The 24,821-nt window shown below is 43.2% G+C and overlaps 1 protein-coding gene across 1 annotated transcript in view; it reads left to right on the top strand.

The window, feature by feature from the left end:
• Window positions 1–3,467: 3,467 nt before the first annotated feature.
• Window positions 3,468–24,821, top strand: part of Sh3bgrl2 (SH3 domain binding glutamate rich protein like 2) — a 37,273-nt gene continuing 15,919 nt past the window's right edge. The window contains exon 1 of the mRNA XM_090338532.1: window positions 3,468–3,674. Within this exon, the coding sequence (XP_090194658.1) occupies window positions 3,630–3,674 (45 nt within the window). The 5' untranslated portion in view covers window positions 3,468–3,629. The remainder of the gene's footprint in view (window positions 3,675–24,821) is intronic.

Raw genomic sequence — 24,821 nt, 5'->3', positions numbered from 1 at the left:
AGAAAAGACAAAAATCACATCTTGACCTTTTCACTAAATGTCAACCAAAAGTTACTAATTCTCTCAATTATGAATGTAGGCAACAAGTCACTGTAATAGCAAAGTATCTGACTTCATTATCAACAGAAATTAGGTTTAATTTCAATTTTCAATTCTTGCAAATATCTCAAAACATTTTCCCATTACTACTTCAAAATCGTGGTGGACATTTGATCTATCCACCTGAACTTTACATATAATGCATTAATAAGGAAGCATATAAAATATATACATGTTTGTTATTTTAATGACTAATTTGCAATATTAGTTTCTGTTGCAATCTTGAAATTTCATTTCCTGAACAGTATTAGAAACACTTTTTCTTTTTAGAAGAGATCCATAGACTTCAACAGACTGCTCAACTTTCCTTGACACTCCCCTCAAGCCCCCACAAAAGGTGAGGGACCCCTACTTTAAAGCATCTTTGCCAGATGGCCCAAAGACTTGTGAAAACCATCATGCCTTAGGTAGCCAACCTTTCTAAAGTCTAATGACCTACTCAGTTTTCTGATTCCCATCTAAGTTTCAGCCGCCTGCTCTATCAGCAGTCTCGCTTGTCAGATTGCTATCAGTGGTACTAATACCTTGCCTTAGACCTTTGGCTTATATCCCAGATTGCTTTAAGTTTCAGTCATTTTTTACTTAATGTATTCCCCATAGGTCTCCATATCCTATTTGCTTGCTGGGTTTCTGGTTTTTTTTTGTTTTGCCCTGTTTTGGGGCTTGAACTCAGGGCCTGGGGACTGTCCCTGAGCTCTTTCGCTCATCACTAACTAGTGCTCTACCACTTTAAGCTACAGCTTCACCTTCAGTTTTTGAGTGGATAATTAGAGATAGAAGTCTCATGGGGACTTTTCTGCCTGGGCTGGCTTTGAACAGTGATCCTCAGATCTCAGCCTCCTGAGTAGCTAGGATTATAGTCATGAGACACCAATGGCCAGGCTGCTGGGTTTCTGAAGTAACATATTAAGCCTTCAGGTAAACTCTAGAAATTACTTTGTTTCATTCAGGGGAACAAGACAGAATATAGGGTATAAATACAGGGTATAAAGACAGAATTACTACCAGAATAATCTTTTTTTTTTCAAAGATAGCCCTTAAAATGCTTACAAATTACCTAGAAAATTGTGAGTTTGGGAACTTTTGTTTGCACAAAATGCACCTTACTTATGATGGCTTTAGCAAGACATGAAAACTATGATATGGTACACGGCTATGACACAGATTTCCAGAAAAAGAGATATGGAAACAGGTGAAACCAGAAACAGGGACTGAGGGCAGATACTTTAGATAAAGGACCAGCTAGTATATGTGGTCAGCGTTGAGATCCATACAGCCTGTAAGTCATATGAAAAGGAATATTCTGCAATAAAACTTTATTTATAAAGCAGATAGCCCAGACTTGATACAGGTTAAAACTGTTGACTCTTGTACAGACATGCATTCATAGAGGAAAGACTATATCTACTTTTATGAAAGTCATCTGTATTTTATAAATGTTTGCTTCCACATTTGTAACAGGAAAACATTTGCAGAGTGATTTTTAACTATAGCTAAACTAATACATAATTTTAAAAAACTTACTGTGTGCTAGTACTGGGGCTTGGCCTCAGGGCCTGGGAGCTGTCTTTTATCTTTTTCATTCAAGACTGGCACTCTATTACTTAAGACACAGCTCCACTTTCAGCTTTTTGGCGATTAATTGGAAATAAGAGTCTTGTAGACTGGCAGGCTTCAAACTGGATCCTTATATGGTAGTCTTCTGAGCAGCTAGGATTACAAGCATAGGTCACAGGCACACTCAGCTAATTTTTAATTATTTTGTCACTAAAAGAAAAAGGATTGTGTATCCCTTATTGTACTCAATTTAAAAAAAAGGACTACTATAGAAAGGGTTTACAGTAAGCAATAGAAATTAAATGTAGTCAAAATCACTCTTAAAAAATCAATCCAAATGAGTTGTATTTGGGGGAAAAAATACACCAGAGTTGGAGACCTCATCATCTAATTTCGTTCTTTCTGGAACTATTAATTAACACTGTTCTTACAACTAGGTGAAACTCCCCTGCTAAAAGGAAAGAAGTAAATACAGAAGTGCAGGGAAAACTGGTTCATGTCCACAGAACCGTGAGACTCTGGAGCTTCTGTCAAACAGAAAACACTTGCTAAAGAAAGGTTCCTCCTAAACTTTTAGCAAATACATCAAAGCTTTTACTCTCCTGGGAGACTGCCTTGGAATGTGGAGCCGTTTTGGAAAAGGGTACAGACTGGGCTCAAATCTAACAGTTGAAGGGCAGAGCAGCAGTGTCATTGTGTGAGGTAGGGAGTGGGCCGGGTGGGATCCCTATGTCTAGTGTTGATAGAGGGTTTCTCATTTCGCTTGCTATTTATTTTTTTCTGCTACAATTACAGTTTTGTTAAGAAAAATAAAATATTGCTTATCTTCTCATGTGGGTTTCCAATTTTAAGGATCTGCGAGAAAAAAAAAGGATTATCATTTTATCTAAAAGAATCGCCTTTCAATTCAAGTATGGTGGCCTATGCCTGTAATCCCAGCCTCTGGGAAGCTGAGGCGGGAGGATTATAAATTCAAGACTGGGTTTGGCTACATAGTGAGACAATGTCAGAAAAGAAATACATTAAAAGCACCTTGCTTTTCCCCGGGAGCCACGGGAGTCCCACTGCCAGCCCCACTGCCAGCCCCACTGCCAGCCCATTGCCAGCCCCATTGCCAGCCCCACTGCCACCAGCCCCTCCCCCGCCCCCAGAGTACCCGGGTCTCCTCCTCCTGGCCTGCCCTGCAGGCTCAGAACCACGATCTTCCCACTCAGTTTGCTCCTGCCCTTGAATCGCAGGATCCTTACCATTCTAGCTCTTTGGCCAGTCACCAGGGTGCCTAGCAGGGGCTGGTGCAGAGGGAGGAGCTGGAAAAGGGGCGGGGTCTACAAGAGGTGCCTTAAAGGGAGGGGTCTGGGAGTGAGGGCCTAGAATGCAGGGGTCTGAACGGAAGGGGCTTTGGAAGGAGGAGCCTGGGAGGGAGGGCTCTGGATGGAGGGACTTGGGAGGGAGGTAGGGGGGAGGGAAGAATGTGGAAGGGGGGTTTTGGATGGAGGGAAGAGTGTGGGAGGGGGGTTCTGGATGGAGGGACTTGGGAGGGAGGGAGGGGGGCGGGAAGAGTGTGGGAGGGGGGTTCTGGATGGAGGGACTTGGGAGGGAGGGTTTCTAGAGGGCTCTGGAGGGGAGGAGTTTGGGAGAGGAATTTGGGAGGGAGGGGTCTCGAAGGAGGGGTCTAGGAGGGAAGTGTTTGGGAGGGAGGGAGGGACGGAGGGAGGGTTCTGGAAGGGAAGGAGGGGCCTGGGAGGGCGGGTCTGTAGCGGTGCCCGGCCGGAGCCCGCAGGGGAGAGTCGGGAACTACAACTCCCATCAGGCGCCGCGGCCAGCTGCCCCCTCCCCTCCCCAGACGCCGGCGGCGGGTTTTCTCGGCGGACTGGGCGGGGGAGCCGGATCCCCGCGAGCTTCCCCGACGGCGGCGGCTGCAGCCGGGCTTGGCTTCCGCGTCCGCCTCAGCTCGGAGCTCGCGGCGTGAGAGGATGGTCGTCCGCGTGTTCGTCGCCTCGTCCTCGGGCTTCGTGGCGGTGAGCTGGGCGGGGGGTCGGGGTCCCGGGTCCCGGGCGGGGGTCTCGGGCGCCCGCAGGAAGCGTGCCGCCCGGGCTGCGGCGCCCCGGGGGGGCGGGGAGCGGGGTCCCGGCCATCCCCGAGCCCACCCGCGCCCCCCTGGCGGAGGGCAGGGGGAGGCCCTGCTTCCGCGGCGGGGCTGGGGAGGGCAGCTCCCTCCCCTTCCCTCCCCCGACGGCTTCGGGCGCCCTTCTGCCCTCCCCTCCCCTCCTCTCTCCTGACAGCTCGGGGGCTCCCCCTCTCCTCCCCCCTCCCCTCCCCTAGCTTTTCCCAGCGGGGGTCACTAACCGCTCGAGCTAGGTGGTTTAATGGGGCGCTGGCCCCAGGTGCTCTTAGTTGTCATTCGCGAGCCCTGACCAGGTTTGTCCGGCTGTGCAGGCTGCTCTGCTGATGTTTGATCGTTTGTTTTTGTAAAGGTGTGTGTGTGTATTTTCTATTCACCCTGAAACGGTGTGATAAGTTTCATCTTGGAAATGTATAAGTGATATTTTCTAAATTATTGTTAGCTGTTCTGTTTGGAAGATACTGAGTGTTGGTTTTTTAGACTTTTTATGAGAAAAGTTAAATAGCAGAGACGTCAGATTTTATGGAAAAAAGATCAATATATTTAACATTGAGTGAGACATGTGATGGAAGCTATGTTTATTGAGACTTGGTTGTCTTCACGAATTAAATTAGAATTGGGAGTCTCCTTTGAGAGATTCACAATCACATATACCAAATATTACCAACCAGCGTGAGTGGCTCATGCCTGTAATCCTAGCTACTCAGGAGGCTAAGATCTGAACATCACATCCAAGCCAATCCTGAGCAAGAAAGTCTGGGAAACTATCACCAATTAACCACCAAAAAACTGAAAGTGGAGCTGTGGCTCAAGTGGTAGCATGCTAGCTTTGAGCATAAAAGCTAAGGGACAGTATCTCAGACCCCAAGTTCAAGCTCTAGTACTGGCACCAAAACCTAAGAGAAAATTACAGTCTTGATTGTTTAAATTTGGCCAATTGTCTGCCCAATTAGAATGTCCTGGAATTTATTTCTACAGTGGGTGGGGTGGAGATAGGATGAAATAGTGTTTGAACATCCTTGTAAAGCTTATAGATGCTTTTTATTTAAAAAGAAACCACCTTTGTAGTACAAGGAGCCTGTCAGCACTAGAAGGTCTAGATGGAGAACCTTTATCTCTGTGTGCAGGCTCACCCTGGTTCCCCACCTCCTCACTTTCTGAGGTTTCCTGGTCCTGTGCTTGCTTAGTCATCCCTGCCTTTTGTAGATTTACCCATGGAAGCTGTCCTTGATGTGTGTGAAAACCTGTCCTGTTTCATGGCTTGGTCTATTTACATGATCTCCTTAACCGTGAGACATTTGGTTTTCACAACAAACTTGCCTGCTTCAATAATTGTCCCAGTCATATTTTATTGTTTTATATGCTTTATAGTATTACAACTACCTTCAACGACTGGTAGCCTAAAGCAAGATAATTACTTGGCTTATCCTGTTGGTAGGTAGTATATTAAGATACTTCCTGAACCCTGCATTCCTAGTTGGACAATTCCATTAACAAATGTTTGTTTGCCTTCTATGCACTTTGTAAAAGTATAAGTTTGATGTTACATGTTTTGTATGTGGAATTAAGAAACCGGTTTTAGTTCAGCCACTAAGTATTGCAGGTTTGGATCAGTGCTCAGTTTCCCTTCTGTTTCGTGAAGAAGGCAGATAAATAACTCAGAACTATGTTCTAATTTTACAATGCTTTGATTTCAGTGGGTGAGTAACTGTGGGTGAATTCCCAGTAGGAGCGCCCATTACTTGAACAATATACCTATTAATCTCAAAGCACATTTATTCTTGGGTGTTTTACTGGGATGTCTCACTGAAGGACACACAGCTGCTGGTAGCAGGTGTTCTGATGTGGTTTACTTTGAAACACGCATAATTACTACACAGACACATACACACACACATGCACACATACATACATACACATATACATACTGACAAATACTAATTGCTTTAAAGGTCTCCTGTTTAAAGACCTAGTCAATGCTCATCTATTGATTTTCCCTAGCTGTAGTATTGTCTCCTTTCTCAGTACGTGGTTTTTCTGCAGTATTGATACTTATGCTCATATTCAGGAAGTGATATCTTAGCAGTATGAAGGTGCTTTGGTAGCTCTTGGGTTGTGTTAGCTAATGGGACTTGGAGCATTAGCCACATTAAGCTGTCACGGGAATGCTGTGGTTTTTCTCTAGCAGTGTTAGGTTGACTTGGCACTGTTTCACTCAATACCAAGCAGTGACCATCAAGTGTGAGTGAGAACAATTGTGTTTCCAGTTCAGTTTGGTTTTAGCTGAAGTTTTTTAAACCATAAGGAACGAGTATGACTAGAGTTAGGCTTAGCTAAGTAAGTCCGAGGGTTTCCACAGAGATGCTCATCTCCAGCCAGTGGTGCATTGAAACCTCCTGGTTAGAGAATATCTTCATGTCCTGTTTGATTCCCTTGAGCTCTGGAGCTTCAGAGCTTCCTTCTCCAGGCTTTCACCAGCTTGAAAATCACATGGCCTTGTGCCTACCATTCATGTGTAGTAACAGACATATTGTTCTTGCTCTAAGCAGGTAGTCTAGTGAGTTTAAAATAATTGAAATTTACTTCTGAATCAGTACCTAAAAGTGGAAGCCTTGATAACTTTGTCCAGGAAATATGTGAAAGTTACCTTGCAGTTTTGTTTTTCTTGTTTGTGTGTGCCTGCCTGGGGCTTGAACTCAGCCTGGGTGCTGTCCCTGTGCTTTTGTACAAGGCTAGCACCCTGCCACTTGAGCCATGATTCCACTTTCAGCTTTTTTGGTAGTATAGTGGAGATAAGAATTCCATAGACTTTCCTGCCTGGACTGCCTCCAAATTGTGATCCTCAGATCTCAGCTTCGTGAGTAGCTAAAATTGCAGGCATGAGCCACCAGTACCTGAGAATTGGACATTCATTCTGTTTCATTCATTTATTCATTCAATAGCATTTTCTAATCCTCTGCCTTTTCCTAGCTCTGTTCTTGGTCTTAGGGAAAACCTGGAGAGATTGGAGAGTGTGGTTCCTTAAGGAATTCCTCAAGAGTTGGCGGGGGATGTTAGGGGTATGGGTGGGGAGGAAGGAGGAAAGATAAAACCAATCAGTAATGGTTTAAAAGTCAAGGTGTAACCCAAGGACACGTACCTCTTTCTGTGACATTCTTACTAGCCCTAGAAAGAATGTAGGCTGGCCCTGGAGTGTAGCCTAGTGGTAGAGTGCTCACCTAGCATGCATAAAGCCCTGGATTTGTTTTCTTTGTATCACATACACAGAAAAATCCACAAATGGCAGAGTGCTAGCCTTGAGCAAAAAGTGTCCAAGGACAGTGCTCAAGCCCTGAGTTCAAGCCCCAGGACTGGCAAAAAAAAAAAAAAAAGAATGTAGGCAGCAGAGGCGGGGTGCATTGACTTTGCTGGCTGTCAAATGAGGAGGGAGTATGTGCAAAGTCATCAGACATGCAAGCAGGAGCCTTAGGCAGAGGGCAGGGAGGAGGACTGAGATAGATTTGAGCCTGGGAGAGTTCATGAACCGTTTTTTGCAGTGTGGGAAGTAGGGAGGGCAGGTGGGATGGGATGTGGGGAGGTTCTAGGACGCAGGAAGCACATGATGGAAGAGTTGTCTTCCCCTATCTGCAACTTACCTTCACTGTTTTATTCACCAACCAAGGTGAAAGAGGAGGATGCCTGGTATGGATTTCAGAAGAGTTTTCTCCTTCCTACTTATTCCAACTAAAATTTCTCAGCCAAATAATGAAGTCTTTTAACTTTCATTCAAGTTCCTAGGATTATAGGTGAGCGCTGCCTACATGTGTATATGTGTGGTATCTCCTGGCACTCACTCTGTCTCTCTCAATCTCTCAGTGAAATCTAACCGCCCAGTTTTATAGGAAGGAAAGTTGCGTACAGAGGTTAAATGGCTCACCCTTAGCTCATTTATGCAGTCAGTGGAGAGCTATGGTATCATTAGAATCCAGATTCCTGCATACATGCATTCATGAGTTCCTTCATCCATGAACTCGTTTGCGTAGGTGATCGATTCATATGTTTTCCAGTCATTGGAAGCTAAGTACTGGGGTGGTCATGATTGTGATATTGGGGGCTAGGTGTCTAGATGGTAAGGAATACCGATTGATCATGACTCTGTCTCCTGGCACAGAGCAGTGTTGACTCCTTCCCTCACAGACCGTTGAATCAGGGAAGTTGAAGGACTGATGCTGCCTTGAGAGACTCTGTCCTGGGTCAAGGACACCATTGGGCAGAAACATATCTTGGATGTTGGAGAGCCATTGTCATTGGGAGTAAGCGACAGAAAATGTGGAGCTTGTTTAGGCTTGTGAGTAAGGGAAAGCATTACAAACTGGGCGTAAAGTTGTTCTGCTCTTTGCAGCTGTGAAATGGATGCTTACCGCTTTCATTGTTATTTTAAGCATGAAATTACCAGTCAAGCTGTTGCTTCTCTATACAGTAAATTTCTGAGTAAGGATGCCAGGAAAAATTCCATTGCAGTTAAGGTCGGGATCTGAGTGTGTAAAAATAGGATTATTTCCTTAGATGTCTAATGCCACAAGCAACTATGAGAGAAGAATCTGTACTATCATACAAGGAAGTGACTTCCTGCCTTTTCATGAAGGGGAGGCTGAAGGGAACTAACCTGTGGCTCCAGAGCTTTTAGAGCACTAGTTCTTCCCTGGAGCAGAGTTGGATCCTTGGGGAAATGACACCATTTGGTGCCTGAGGTCTTGCAGTGTGCAGGTCAGTTCACACAGAGAGCAACCAGCCCAGCGCTTCTCCTGGCTAGGGTATGGGAAGAGAAATGTGGAGCTGTGCAGTCAGCTCATTCAGGAGGTGACCGGGCCAGGTCAGAGTAAAGGATGCAGATATGATGGAGCGGAGGTGGAGAGGGCATACATATCGTGTCTTAGAGCTGCTGTCAACAAAGTACCTATACATGGTGATTCTTAAATAACAAAAATGTGTCTCCTGCCTGTGGAAGCTATTCCAAGTCAAGGAGTGGACCAGGTTGTGTCCTGTGAAGGTCATGGGGGTGAATATGTTCCAACAACATCTGCTAGCTGCTGGTGCCCTACTGGATGTTGACTGGACCTTGATTGATTGTTGTCTCCCTTTGTGTGTGCAGAACTGTGTCTCTCTGCCCATGCGAGTACTATTTATGAGAACACAATCTATTGAAGAAGAGCCTGTCCTTAAGATCTCATCTCCCCTAGGTCCTCTTTAAAGATTCTGTTTCTAAATAAGGTCACATTCATAAATATTGAGTGTTGGGATGCCTTTACCTTCTGGAGGCCATAATTGAACCCATATCAGCATGAAGCATCTGGGTTGCCATCAAAAGGCCTAATTGATGGAAATTCCCACCTTTGTAAAAACACAGGGCAGGCTTCTTAAATCTTGAAGTCAGCAGCTAGATCGTAAATTATATAGCATTAGATCTGTGCTACATAGATAGATTTATCAGGGCTTGCCTCTGTGTCTCTAATGCACTTCCATGTTTCCCAAATTTGATTTTTTTCCCCTCATTCTACAGTGACATTTACAACTGTGAGTGTAAATATAACAGAGAGTGTGGATTCCTTTATAAAATCAGGGTTTTTTTTTTTTAACCATTTACATTCGGGCCCTTTAAATAGTAGGTATTTTAATCCATTTGGAGAAAATAAGTTTTGACATATTTATGACATGAAATGCAAGGTGATTTCCACACTGCAAGCAGGAATATGTGACTCTGTGAGTCATGAACCTTCTTTTCTCTTTTCTGTTTTTAAATCTCTCTGCCCTCCTCTCTCCACCCCCTTCTTCCTCTCCTTTTGTCCTTATCAGTATTTTGTTTGAACTGAGGATTGCAGTGGTCTTTTGGATCTTTCACTCAGTAGATCTTTGCTGTCACATGCTCTTACAGACATGAACAGTCTCAGGCATTATGGCTTCTCTTCTGTCTCCTGCCCTTAATAGGCTTATCTGAGCTTATCTATCAGCATAGCTCATTGTTCAGAAACTGGACTGTGGTAATTGGAGGGTTATTGTATATATTTATATATTTTTGTGTATTTTATTAGTCTTCCTCTAAACTTAAAAAAAATGATATAGTGAAAGCATTCAGTTGAATATTTCCTTTCTGGACTCAGGACAGCTTTGCTCTAGGACAGAAAGCTGAACTTGGGTGCAGGGGCAGGCTGGTAGCTCCTGCAGCCCCTGGAAGATTTACCCTTTGGTGAGCCCTCCTCTATCTCTACCGGCATGCTTAGCATTTGGCAGAATGCAGGCGGTGGTTTCTTGGAGCTGACCTCCAAAGGGAAGCAGCAAGGTGAGGTGAGCACTGGGGTGTGTCAGCTTCGCCCTGGAGCTCAGAGGGCTCTCTGCCAGCTCTGCTAGAGTGTCCAAAGCTCAAGTAGAATATTGGTTGATACAGAGGATTCTCACTGCATCCGGATGTACTGTCCATTTCCTGCTGGGTGATGGTTAAAACAGGGAAATGGCTTTTTGTCACCCTGGATGGATCTTGAGGCTCTAGGAGCACAGGACGGAGAGGAAGAGGCCCATATAGACAAGGTGCTGGACGTGTCCAGCCAGTGGCATTTGGTAAATGCCAGACAAGGCAGCCGCTAGTGCTGCATACCAAACCAGTATTAAAAGCAGAACAAAGAAAAACAGAAAACCCAAATCAACAGCAGCAGCAGTTATAACTTGGTTTGGTTTGTTTTTCTTTTGTGGTCTTCCTTATTCATGACATTCCCCTGTACATTAAAACAAGCAGACAGGCGTTTGGGTCAAGTGTGGGCTGGTTTATTTAAATCTGGAGAAGGCTTATGTTCACCTCCTGTACTTGTGTTCCAGTTATGAGGTGACCATATTGGAGGTTAATGCATGTCCTGGTTAAGGCAGGGGCTGAGTTCGAATCCCAGGTCCGCTGATGAAGGCAGTACCATAGCAGGCCTCCTCAGCTGTAAAAGGAGTCAGAATGGTACCTTACGTATACATTGCTATGAGACTTGAGTAAATGGTGCTTTTAACAGCTCCAGGCACCGTATTCCTATCATATTATCTTTATCTTCAGTAGTAATTACTTGGAATAGCAATAATAAAACAACATGGCCTTGAACTGTGTGAAATTTTTATGCAAAAACTGATTACAGTGCCTAAAACTAATTCACCGAGCATGTATTGTGGTGTAATTTTAGGAGCGATTTTAGTAAATGTGGAAATTTTAAAATTGAAATCGGATTTAAGAACGCTACAAGTTGAACACATCATTCCCTGAACATACCACTTAGAATTCTACTGTAGTTTTTGGCTGTTTTGTAAGTACCAGCAGGTTGGTTGTGAGTCATTCTGATTGTGGTTATACCGTGCCTGTGGTGTGCTTAATACCATGTAAACAGTCATATCCTTTGCTGTACACAGTGTCTGGTTTTGGAGTTCTGGCTTGATTTAAGGTTTTCTAAACTTACAGATAGATTTCGTCCAGATGACAGTTTTAGCTGATGGGCAGTTGATGCCTGGAGAGTGGAGAGAGAGAGATCTGGAGCTTGTCTGGGATAAGCAGGAAAACTGTGATTGATTACTTGTGCCTGCTCAGGCACCAGAGGCCTATGCCTATTTGTCATTCCAGTCTTTGACCATCTTGAGATTTGTGGAACTGAATGTAGAATATTTAGAGTCTTTAAGTGACAGGGTCAGGGGATATGAGACTCTTTAAGCTGAACTGATGGGTAATGTCCTCTGCAAACTCACTCACTCTGTGTCGTAGCCTAGTCGGAAGGTTTGGGGTGCTGGAGAGGGCCAGGATTCTGTATTTAGTGAAGATAAGTGGCAGTTCTCAGAATTCCTCCAGGGAAATTTGACTGCTTTCAGATATGAGGGTATAAGAGATGGAGGGTTCCCAGAGGAGGCCCACAGGACACAAGAATGACTCCAACAGGCATTGAGCCTTGGTACACTGTGGTTGCCTGTGCCCAGGAATGTGGTAGGAATTTTCCAGCCCATTGTTTAATCCTTACAATGAGAGTTTTAAGGCACAGCATGACTACATATCATGTAGGCATCATTCACGTTACAGGTGGAACCTGAATTCTAACCCTTGTCATTTAATCTTGTGTCCTGTGCTTTTCCATTATCCCACACTGCCTGTCAAAGAGGCCCCTGACCCAAAAACCAATGAGAACTTGGGTTATGTTGACCCATCAAGCAGGCCAGAATGACAGCACACCAAGTTACAAAAGGGGGATGGGTCAGGATTGTCAAGGAGCACTTCTAGTTCCCATTGGCCTACTGAGCAAGTAATTCATTGTAGGCACTGTCCCCTTGGGGTGGGTGAAAGCAGAGGCTTTGCTTTTGCAGAGACTAGTAAATAACAAAAGATGACATGGTTTGAAATGAAAAGCTAATACTTAATAATAAGAAATGAATAGGATTACACTTGTGTCACCTGCATTTTGTTTCTACTCGTATTCCTCAAAGAAATTGAGTACAGTAGCTGTTCTTATTTCCTCTGCCTGTATTAGAGAGTCAGAAGCTAAAACTTCAAATAATTTGCCTCATCATAGAACCCACAAGGTCCAGGTGCCCAGATTGCTGCCCTTCCTTTCTATCAGCTCCTCTTTCTATCAGCTGTGTGGCTGAGGGGCAATGAGAGAGGAAAGGGAAATGATTGTAGGTGCTCTGAAGGACTGTGTTATGTGTGTGCAGTCAGGTTGGGCGGAACTGACCTGATGAGTTAAACTGTGGGAAGTGCATGGGCTGGGAGGGCAGCAGGGTATGGAGGGAGTGACAGACATGGTGAGCCTGATGGCTGGGAGCCAGGATGAGGTCAAGGACAGAGACCCTGGGACCACAGAAGATGGCACTTCCACATTGAACCCCTGGATTCCTGGGAGAAAGCTCTGATCTCCATGGGCTGGTTGTCCCATTTTCTATTTCACAAAACAAGTGCTGTGTGGTGGGGGTAGAAGGAGTTTCTCAGTGTCCTGCCACCCACTCCAGGAGCTCAAGGGAGAGGGGTAAGATGTGGGGAGCAAGCTGTGGGCAAATTGAGGGCCCAGCAGAGTGTAGACAGCCTGTGAAGGGACACAGCTAACACACGTGGGTACCAGGGCAGGGAGATCACAGGAGTGATCAGCAGAGCTTTACCAACTCCGGTCTGGAGACACAGCTGTGAGACCATTGACTTTGTGTGTTGTCCACCATCTCCCTTTCTTACATTTGATTCTTGTATGTGCAGTTTCCCCTCAGAGCCTCATAAACTTGGGAGATAGAAGGACTGGATGTGATGCCTTCCGTAGAAAGAAGACATGGCTTCACATTACGTCTCCTTAATGCCCAAGGAGGCTTGGCAAGTCCTGTACTCTCTGCATCCCACAATCCCCATTTGCAGAGGTATTGAAGCTCCATGACATGGCAGCTGTTAAGAGCTGTCATTTTCTGGTCTTGGTAATTTTTCAATTTTAAAAGAGCCATTAGATTCAATTAAGAAAAACTTGTTCTGATAATCAAATAATAGATTCTGAGTCAGATGGAACACAGGCTTAGGAAGATCCAAGCTAACATTGTTTTTGAAAATTAGCTTAGACAAGAAGTCACAATCTGATTGTAGAGTCTGAACAACCTTTCTCTTCTTTTCTCTCTCCTTCTCTCTCCCTGTCTTCCTCCTTCCTTTTTCCTCCCTCCCTTTCTTTCTCCCTCCCTCCTTACCTCCCCTCTTTCTTTGAACAAGCATAATGTTTTAGAGTTTTTGAGCAAATCTGTTTCCAGTCATGGAAGATACCTATCTCGTACACAAACATAATCTGGTTCCCCTCTTCTGAGATGTTTCTGTACCTTCCTCTACCGTGGAGCATAGCACAGACCACCAGACCTGAGCCCTGGTGGGTCAGTACTCCCTTTCTAAGAGCTTATACCTTGGGGGTTCTCTTGGTCCCCATTTTTCCAACTGGCAGCTATTTTTATTGCTCATGTACTTTTCTTGATAATCAAAAGTGGTTTGGGCCTGTAATGTCTCTCTAGAGTGATGTGTGTGCTTCAGCAAGGATGGGACGCTGGGAGAAGTCATCGTGTGGAAGGAAGCAGTAATAATCCTAATGGTTATGAGTGTGCGTTGGTTTTACTGCTCTATGCCGGTTGTCTCCTGGGGACATTTGAACTTTCCACTTTCTGTGAGGCTTAGTTTTATGGGGGTAAAAGTGAGTATTTCCTGTGTGCTTGGTACTGATTAAGTGCTAGCCCCCCAGTCGTTTTAATCTCACAGCTGCCCCTCTGAGGTCATTATATTCAGGTCAGAACTGCCCTGAAAACCTTGAGAGGAAGTTTCTGTCATGCCCTAGGCCAGGTGAGACTCCTGTGTTCACTTTCACCTATTTCTATAGTTTGAGAACAAGACAAATAGATACTCAATGTTTAGTACCATAGTAATGTTTTAGTAGTGAGCTTGGTTCTGGGAGATAATTAACAGTGAAGACATGATGAATAATTTACTTTTGTTATTGTTTTTTTCAAAAGAAAAGAGAGAGAGCCCACCACTGAGTTAACAAGAGCAAAGCATGTATGTGGGCCTTTTAGAGCCCCTAGCTTTAGCTGCAGCCCTGGCAGGCTTGGCATTGGGGCCTTGTGTGACCTGCCTCTGGCATGCCTCTCTGTAGCATTCTCTCTCTGTGCTTTTGGTTTTGGCTCTGCTTCTGGTGCTTTCTCGCATGCCCTGACCTTTGCTTTGTCTGAGCTTCCCTGCACTGTGACCAGTTCCATCCTGGCCCTCCTCAAAGCCCAGAGGTCACCATGTCCCTGGGAGGTTCTCTTCTCTTCCCCTCTCTGTTGCTCTCTCTCTCTTCCTTCCACCTGTGGAAGCCGAAGCTCTAAGTTCTTTGAGGTCAGGGATGGCTCTGTTTATAGATACTTTGACATGTACTATTTTATTGAGTTTCTCTGTCTCTTTCTCTCTTACACACACACTCTTGAGTTTCTGAGCATACCACAAAGGAACAAGAAGAATAGGAATGGAGTTGGTCTGCTTTAGAAACAGAATGGCTGTGATTACTGCGTATGTGTTATCAAGATAATTTCAGCTGGCACCATTGGCCCATGTCTGCTATCCTTTTTAATCAAGAGGGTGAGATCTGAGGATCATGCTTTGAGGCCAGATGGGCAGGAAAGTTCATGAGACTCTTACTTCCAATTAGCATCAGTCCAAGACTTCCAGGGCTGCAAAGTGAGAAGGAAGGGAGGACAAGGAGACTGTGGCTGGAAAGAAGAGAAAGAGGAGAAATAAGAGGAAGAGGAAGGAGAGGAAGAGGAAAAGGATAAGGAGAAGAGAGGAGGAGGAAGGGGAAGAAGAGGAAGAAGTGGAAAAGGAAGAGGAAAAGGGTAGGGAAGAGGAGGGAGAGGGAAGGAAGAAGAAAGAAGAAGCAGAAGATGACATTACACTGGCATTGCACAGCAGTTCAGGTAGGGGAGGAGAAAGCTAATGCTGTGGTCAACTCAAGACAGGACTCTGGTGTATAGAAAGCAAGTAAGAGCATCCAGACTTGCTCCTAATCATTACTATGCTGCTGCAGACATAACCTAATTATACTATATAATTATATATTATATCAGTTATGATCTGCTCTTCTCAGAATCATTTTTCAAGTGTAACTAGCAGTTGTCAAGCATGTTCTAAGTCACTTTTCACACAGTTGGGACCAACATTTTACCAAACACTGCTGTGGAGGAGGAGCCCTCTGACCGCCAAGCCTAGCCTGAGGCAGGAGGCCTGTCCCTGGGGTTTGCAGGAAGTGCTGCCTCAGCCGGACTTTCCCCTTGCTGCAGGGGTTTGGCTCGGATAGCAAGCCTTGTGGGAGCAGCTCTCCCACCAACTATCCTCTAATTAACAGGAAACACATGTGTACGGAGTTGTATATAATCTGCAGAGGAAATGCCAGCAAAGAAACATTCTAAATTCGTATTTTATGCTTGGCTGACTTTTTTTTTTTTAAGGAAGTAAACATATAATCTTGACAGAAAATGTAAAAATGGTATAAAAAGATCCACCCATCCACATCTTCCCTTCTGTGGTCCTGCTAATGTCTTATTGTGGCTTCACATAGTAAAGTAATACAAGCTTTTATTTTTAAGAAACACACACTAAAAGTAGTTACTATACCTCTTGGTGGAGGAAGCAGTTAGAGCCATACATGGCGTGACACAGGTGGGAAAGGAGATCTCCCGCCAGGGACTTAATGGACAGCTCTTCTGATGGTGCTGTGTGGGTATGCAGACTACATGCTCAGGTGGTTACCAACCAGAGGAGTGAATGGTTTGAGGAAGAGCCCATCCATGTTTCTCCATCTTCCCTGAAACTAACCCATGTCACACCACAACAGATATTCTGAAAGCAGAAAAGCTTGGTTTGGTCACAATGCTGTGATCAAGCAATTATGTGAAATTAGACAATGAAGTATACTTTCAAAAACAAAAACCTTGTTTATGTTTTAAATTTTAATTCAGTTCCAGTGTTCTCCAGCCTGTTTTTAAGTCACACCCAAGAATTAGAAGCAAAGCGGTGCACAGTGGCTCTCACGGGCACAGTGGCTCCCACCTGTAATCCTAGATACTCTGGAGGCTGAGATCTGAGGAGCGCCATTCAAAGCCAGCCAGGGCACTAAAGACCTTGAGACCCTTATCTCCAATTAATCACCAGAAAAGGGGAAGTGGGGCTGTGGCTCAAGGGGTAAGGCAGTAGCCTTGAGCTGAAGAGCTCAGGGACAACTCCCAGGTCCAGAGTTCAAGCCCCATGATACACACACACACACACACACACACACACACACACACACACACACACACAAAGAATTAGAAGCAAATACTGTTCCTATCATTTGTGATCTGAAATGGGACAACACTGATTCCAAGTCAGAAAATATAGACAGGAGATATTTCCATTAGTGGTCGATGGGAGTTGAGTTCACAAGGAGAAACATTCAGCCACTGGCAAGGGTGACTCATGAGTCTTTGGTGTGTTCAGAAATATTCCTTTTAAACTCAAACATGACCATAACTGACCCAAGTTTCAACAAGAATTGATTGGGTTTTATTACATCTTGTTGATTTTAATCTGTAGTATTGAAAGGAGACAATGGGGTGTAACTAAAAATATAAGAGGTGTTGACCTGAAGCAGCTCTGACTTTAAAAATAACAGGGTAGACTTTCCTAGACCCTGGGTACTGCACTGGGGCATTTGTGGAAAATCCTTAATTACCTGCTGAGTTCTCTATTGTTAGTTGTTACTGAAAACTGTTGTCTTGTTCTTGTTTTATTTCTCATCTGCACTTGAGGACTCCTTTTCTCAAGCTGTATGAGACAGAGATGGGAGTGTGAAAAGGGTTGCAAAAATGAACAGCATCTGTCTGGCCCTGGGTTTGGTGGGGGAGTGGGGTGAGGGTGGGGAAACACCTAGAGGAAGCAGATGAATTGCATTCTAATGGCAGTCCTGTGTGAGGGAGTTTGGATCCACACACTTTAAGGACCTCTTCTCTGTCTTCATTCCTTCTAACCCACTTGGCCTGCTGTCTGACTGAGTTGGATGTGTGGCCAGTTAGCTAAGCCTGGATGGAAAAGAAAGTCTCAAAGATTATAGTGTCTTCCCCATACTCACAGAATTTAAAGTTGGGACAATCAATATTGTTGCTTTAATACTCCCAGTTGTAATAGCTCTCCTGATGACACAAAAGTATGCCCAGTTTATTGTACTGATATAACATGTTCATTTAAGATGGGACAAAATAGCAATTATAGTGATGGAATAAAGTTGAAACAGTATCATTAGTTTTATGTTTTGATGATAAAGGGTCCCCTTTTTTTCCTCATCAACAAGTATTTTTAGTGAGAACAATGTGAGATAATGATGGGTATTATAATTTGAAAGTTTTGTTTTGCTTCTTTTTTTTTGCCAGTCCTGGGACTTGAACTCAGGGCCTGAGCACTGTCCTTGGACATTTTTTTTTTGCTCAAGACTAGAGCTCTGCCACTTTACCCACAGTGCCACTTCTGGCCTTTTCTGAGTATGTGGTACCAAGGTCTCAAACTCAGGGTTGCAAGAACTCTACCACTAGAGTGCTTCAGTGCCAGCCATGAAGGTTTACTTTTAATTGTTGTCATTGCTGAAAAAAATTTACAAAACTACATAGATGCAAATAAGAAGGGCATCATTAGAATCAAAGAACAATAACAATCATTTCTGATCTCCATTAAGCAGTCATGAAATGGTGGCCTTGATATTGATGGTTAAAACTATATTATGTTCCCTGGTGTGTGTCAGCTATTCCAGTATGTCAACTGAAGAATATTGCATTTTTACACTAAAAGACAAACAGCGAAATAATTCATCTGAAAGACTTTTGGGAAATATTCGCGGTGACAGTTTTTGTAGATGACAGTATTGTTTTCAGTAATAACATAATAGCAAACATTAAAAAGAGACTACTTTGCAAAATGCTTATCATGAATAGGAAAATGATTTGACAAGATATTATCTTTTCCTTGAACAAATAAAACAGAAAAGTCTGTGTATATTTTCAATAACTGCTATGTAGCCTATTGCTAATAACCATTTAAAATTCCAGACACACACAAAAATGCAGGAAATTTGGAACACTTTTTAAATAACAGAAATGTACTTAAAACACACGGATTCCAGTGATAAGGTATTTAAGTACATTAACACAAATACAATTATGATGATGATAAAAACAGAAAATACTTGTAATATAGTGAAACATCCCTTCCCACAGAATGGTTTATTATAGCAACTTTATGAAGTGTACTTCTAAACATTGAATGCCTAGAAAGTAATAATAAAACACTTCAGGGTGATGAAATTTTCTTTTAATTAAAAATATTCAAGGTGAAAGGATGATTTGGTGTTAGAAATGTGGAGAAAAGAAACAAGTGCAAGTCAATTGAGAGAACAGGATGAAAAATGTTGGTTGAATAAAATGAAAACTTACAAGTATTTATTGAAGCTCAGTAATATTGAACACAAACTTGCATGTCTGGCAAGTACTAACAGCTGTGCTCTTAATATATAGGAGAAAGCCACAGCCTTTCCTCCCACTTAAAACCATTTAAGTACAATTGTTTTAATTTACAACATATAATAAGGGTTCTTTGAAAACTTGCATTGGTTTTCTCCAGCTGTGGGTTCTTTTTGAGTCCGGAGGCTGGGCTTCTTTCAGGGCGGGTGTTTCTTGGATTCTCTTCTTTTTCTCATGCCGGTTTGCCAGATGCAAATGCTGTCCTTCACCTCTCACCCTGGCACTACGTTCCAGCAAGGTGGGCAGGACAGATGGTCCGGGGCTCTGGTGTCATCATGGGTCTGCTGTGGACCACACCTCGCTGGCCTGAATGGGGTCACAGGTCTGTGGCAGCTGCATGGATGATCAGGAAAGAGCTGAGCTTTAATTTTTCAGCTCTCCCTGAAGTGTTTATTTTTCATATTTATAGGCATTCAGCATTTGGGGTAAGTAGTTCACTTCCTGCCGTGGAACTTTCTGTCACTTGCATCTGCTGCGTGAAAGTGTCCTGGCCTACCAAGTCCACGAAGGAAGTATTATATAAAGAAATCATGAAATCAGCCATCTTTGAGCTACGTACTCAAGGGCTAGAAAGTTTCTGGTTCTTTGACAAGGGAAAGATCTTTTTACTTGAAAAGTGGACTTGTTTCCAGACCCCTGCCTTCTCTGCTCCAGTTCATCTCTCTTTGTATAGTTTATCAGTTCATAAGAAAATGATCTTTTCTGTTTTCTTTCCTCTGGTCTTTTGATATTTTTCCATTTGAGATACATAAAAGACCCTACCAGTGGCATATTCTACCTCATGACAGAAAAGAAGCTGATGTTTGAAGTGGAAAAGTGTGAAATATAGACCTTGTTGCAATCAAGTACATAGTATTTTAAAGTACCTAGAAGTCAATGTGTGTGTCTGTCTGCCTGTCATATGTAACACATATGAGACAGAGAAAGAATAGTGTTGTAAAGAATGAAGTAATCGAACAAATGGTTCACTGCTTTGTCTTTTTTCTTATTTAATTCCCTTGTGCAACTGAGAAAAAGGTACTGGGATCATTTCACCCATTCAGAAACTGAGGCTGGGAGAGAAGTAATTTCCCAAGGCTACTCACCTGCAGGACCTTTTTTAAAGCCAGCTCAACCCCGTTTTCCATTTTGTCCTCTCAGCGCCTCATTGTCTGTAATTAAGCTTGCTTTCCCACAGCTAACTCATACTCAGGTTCAGCTTTTTCAAGAAGCCTATCTCCCTCCAGCTGATTTTGCCTCCCCCTTTTCTAGTGAGTCCAAAGGACCCCAAGGCGTCACATCAGCTGTGCACACTTGGAATGCAGACATGAAGAGACATGTCTGGAAGCCTATGGTAGGATTCTGGCAGGGGCTGCTTAATTATATAAGTTAACTGGCAGCCTCCTGGGAGAGAAGTGATTGTATAAGAGCTGGTAGAGGCATGCAGGTTGTCCTTAGGGGGTCATTGCTGCAAGTAGGAGGCTAAGGCTAAATCAAGTGGGATGTAATTTATTTAGCTTGTTTCCTTACCCGCTCTCTGGGGACTGCTGAGGCCAGGAGGTTGCCAGGAAAAGCTATCAGTGTCTTTCCTAGGATTTCCATGGGTCATTGAGTGTCCACACTGTCAGCCAACTCTGCAGCACAGCATAGACAGCTACTGCCCAGGGGTCTAGCGTGCATAGGAAAAGGTTTATCTGGCCTAGGAGGTTTAGTGGCCAAGGAGGCCCCTTTGAAGGACTTGGTTGCAAGTTCCTGACATTGTGGTGGTGGTGGTGGTGGTGGTGTGTTTCTATGTATGTATGTGTGTGTGTGTGTGTGTGTGTGTGTGTGTGTGTGTGTGTGTGTGTGTATGGGTATGTGGGGGGGGTAATAGGGTCCTACAGTAGCAATAAGAAGCAGAATCAGGCAGATAACCGATATATTTGCTTCATTCCCAGTTGCTATTAATTTGCAAGTTAACCAACAATTTAATAAAATCATTTGAACAAAACACTGCCTTATGTTCTTGTAATTTTTAAATTGAGAATGGAATTTAATAATGCAATCACAGTATTCTGAACAAAATATTACATCACATTCATTTGTTTTTAAAAAGTAATCAACTGAAGACCTCAAACATGCAATCACACACAGATTTTGTCAGTCACTGTGAAAGTTTGAAGCCAAGTGTTTTTTTCATATTTAGTGTCTGGGTTCTTCTGAAGCAACTTGACTATTTTCAGTTAGATATAGGATCCTAGACACTGTTTTTTACATTGATATACCCTCAGGATTAAGCAATAACTGCTGTCTGGTTTACGTTCCTGACCATTTAACCTTTAGTTAGGTTGGCTCCTGAATTAGATTTCCAAGTCAGTTAGAATAGCTTCTCTTGAAGTTCCCATAGAAATCAGTGATGTGGGGCTGGCATGGTAGCCTAGTGGTAGAGTGTTAGCCTAGCATGCAAGAAGCCCTAGGCTCCATTCCTTGGTACTACATACTCAGAAAAAGCTGGAAATGCAGCTGTGGCTCAAGTGGCAGAGCTCTAGCCTTAAGCAAAAGTGTCCAAGGACAGTGCCCAGGCCCTGAGTTCAAGCCCCAGGACTGGCAAAAAAAAAAGGAGAAATTAGTGATGTTCAATGCTAGAGAGATATTTTTTTCAGAAATTATTCTTGTTAGAATATATGAATTGTACAGGGGGGTTGATTGTGGTTTGTACACATGTATACATATAATCTAGAGTGTTCATTCAGTTAGTATTTACTGAAGTCATCTCAGTGTACCCGTCACTACACTTGCAGAACTGGCTTTGTGATAAGAGGTGAGTAGGAAAGCAAGGAAGCATATACTAAGTAAAATTGTAGTAAGTTTGGCATCATGGGAATGACAGTAGTACTGATAAAATAATAAGCCAAGTGAGCACCCCCTCAAAAATGAAAAAAAAATCTACTTGAAAAATGGCCATGATTCTGAGAAAGACCAGCATGATCAGACTGTGAAGGCATGCAATGTGCAAAGATGACAAATGTCACAGATAGTTGCCTGGACTTGGTAAGACTTGAGGAGCACAAATCTATCTTCCTCCTAAAAACACAATGTGCTGCATTGCAGAGATACATATTCCACAAATTTGCCTGGAATGGGTAAAACAGCCTTGCTACATAGCCCAGATTGACCTGAAATTCTTGATCCTTCTTCCTCAAAGTCATCTGAGAATCTACATTTATGCTTTGACTTCCTCCTAGGGATCTGTGTCACATTATCATCTATATTTTATATACAAGTATATAATTTATACTCATCTTCATAAAAGGTTCTCCTGGATCTGGGCATAAATTGGAAGTTGTCTTGATACCTCCTTCATTTACTGTAATGACACAGAAAAAAAGCATCTATGATTAGAAATACAGAATTAATTTCATTTATAATATTACATGAAGTATATTATTGTATTTAAAAAAATTATAGTAAGTTTGGGCAATTAAAGTAGTGACTTGGTCAGAGTGGGTCTCTGAGATGCTCAAATGATAGAATAAATGCCTCTACGAGCTTCTTGCTGCTCTTATGCTTGTGAAAACATTGTCTGCTCTTTAGCACATGTGGCATTGTGCTTACTGAGGGCCAGGCTTTCCAGTGATAAGACTGTGCACCAACACTGCTCCCTGCCCTCAGGCAGTGTATATTCTACCAAGATGGACATAGTCAGAAAGCATGAGGGATGCATTGAAGGAGAGTAGAGAGTTCATAAGTGGCATCTAGGGAAATAAACTTTGAACCTGATTAACAATAAAGATCTGTGATCTAGACCAAAATTGGACAAGCTTTTTTTTTTTTTTTTTTTTTTAAATCTAAAGAGACAACATCTTTAAAAGGTGGGGAAAGGAGCAGAAGTTTGGCCTAGTAGTAGAGTGCTTGCCTAGCATGCACCATGACCTGAGTTTGATTCCTTGGCACCATATATGTAGAAAAAAAGCTGGAAGTGGTGCTGTGGATCAAGTGGTAGAGCTCTAGCCTTGAGAAAGCCCAAGGACAGTGCTCAGGCTCTGAGTCCAAGCCCCAGAACTGGCAAAAAAAAAAAAAAAAAAAAAAAAAAGTGGGAGGTAGAAGGACAGGGACGGGAGAGAGAGACAGAGGCAACTTTCTGGGTAGCCCTGGCCAGTAGAACTATGCATTCACATTTGAATGATAAAACAAAATGCATTGTTCACCCTTTAGTAGGTTCTTTATTGTTTTAGGTCCAACATCTTTTTTGCTTCTTAAAGAAAATAACAAAAATTGTTTAACCAGTGACAAACTTTGTCAGTGATTAAATTAATGATATCCAGCTTTTATTTCTACTCTACTATGCAGTAAACACTCTTATTGAAAAACTTTCACCATAACACAGAATTTCCCTGAACATATTAAATGACAAGAATTTTTTTTACCAGGTGGAATTGCATTTGGGTACAAGCTATAGAGATCTGGAAAAAGAGTAGCTTTCTTTAGCCAGGCTGTAGTGCTCATGCTGTTCTGAGATCTGAGGTTCATAGCCTGAAGACCAGGCAGATAAGTCCTGACCTTTTTAGCTCTAATTAGCCATCAAAAAGCCAGAAGTAGGGCTATGGCTCAAATGGTGGAGCTCTAGCTTTGAGTGAAAGAGCTAAGAGACAGTGTGCAGAGCCTGAGCTCAAGCCTTAGTACTGGCTCCAAAAAAAGTAGCTTAACATATTAGAGGCTTTTTATTTGTCCAATACAGGGAATTTTAGAGCAGGCTGTTCAAGGAAAGAGAGGGTGGCAGCTGCAGAATATGGTTGAAGGCCCAGACTCCTGTTATCTGCTCAGCAGCCTTAGCATATGCTGTTTGTTTTCATATTTGTGAAATTATTTGTGTGTCTACAGTTCTGCAGAGAAGGAAGGAAAAGGGCAAAGGCAAAGGGGCTTGTCATTGCCTGCTAGTCACTAAGGCTTGAACTCAGACTCTGAGCTTTTTTTGCTCAAGGCTAGCCATTCCTCCACTTCTAGCATTTTTAATGCTTAATGAGAGATCAGCGGATCAAAGACTTTCCTGCCTAGCTGGCTTTGAGCCATGGTCTCAGCCTCCTGAGTAGCTAAGATGACAAGTGTGACCCATTGGTGCTGGCTTAGGCTTTGTCTTTCTTTTTTTTTCCTTGCTAGTTGTGAGACTTAAACGCTGAACCTAGGTACTGTCCCTGGGCTCCCTTTGCTCAAGGCTAGTGCTCTACCACTTGAGCCACAGTACCACTTCCAGCTTTTTTTCTTCTGTTATTAGGCATAAGAGTCTCACACACTTTTCTGCTGAGCTGGCGCTTTGAACCATGATCTCAGCCTCCTGAGGAGTTAGGATGACAGGCTTGAGCCACCAGTGCTGGCTTTCAGACTTTGTCTTTTAATTCATGAACAGTAGACTTCCCAAGGACCCTTTTCCTTCCATCTCTGGCCAAAAGTGTCAGAGGATCCCCTCCAACTCTGAGACAACTGGGTAAACAACAAATTTGCATAGCTGAGTACATTGCTCTCCAAAACAAAGCAGACTCTTGTTAAGCAAGGGAAGCTGGTTACTAGACAAGGAACTATTGTCCCTTGTGGTTTCTAAGTATATTTAAACAAAAACCAGCCTGAGATGTTAGTACCTTCCACCTGTGGATCAATTGATACACAATTTACTCTTTTTGTATTTGCTCAACAAAATGATAAACTGCTCATTGTAAGATGCATTTTATTTCAGACAGATTGAAATGTGAGGAAAAAAGAATGTGTATAAAGGAACTGATTGTACCTGTCATTGTTATTTGGACTCTGAGGTCATACTGAGCACATAAAGCACTCTTGGCAGTTTCCTGTACCCACCCGGAAGCCTTTCTGTTACCTGGGTCCTCCCTGACTTCCTGCTTGGGCCCTTGGGGTCCAGCATATACCCCCTTCTGCAGAGCTTAAAAACAGCTCGCAATGGCATGATTCATCTTCCTTCCCAGTGCTCATGACACAATTCCATTGGAAAACTTGCTTCTCTTAG

The sequence above is a fragment of the Megascapheus bottae genome, chromosome 8 (assembly GCF_031878675.1).
Source record: "Megascapheus bottae isolate mThoBot1 chromosome 8, mThoBot2.hap1, whole genome shotgun sequence".
NCBI lineage: Eukaryota > Metazoa > Chordata > Mammalia > Rodentia > Geomyidae > Megascapheus > Megascapheus bottae.
The sequence above is the reverse complement of the archived record's forward strand: the minus strand, read 5'-3'. Positions and strand labels throughout refer to the sequence as shown.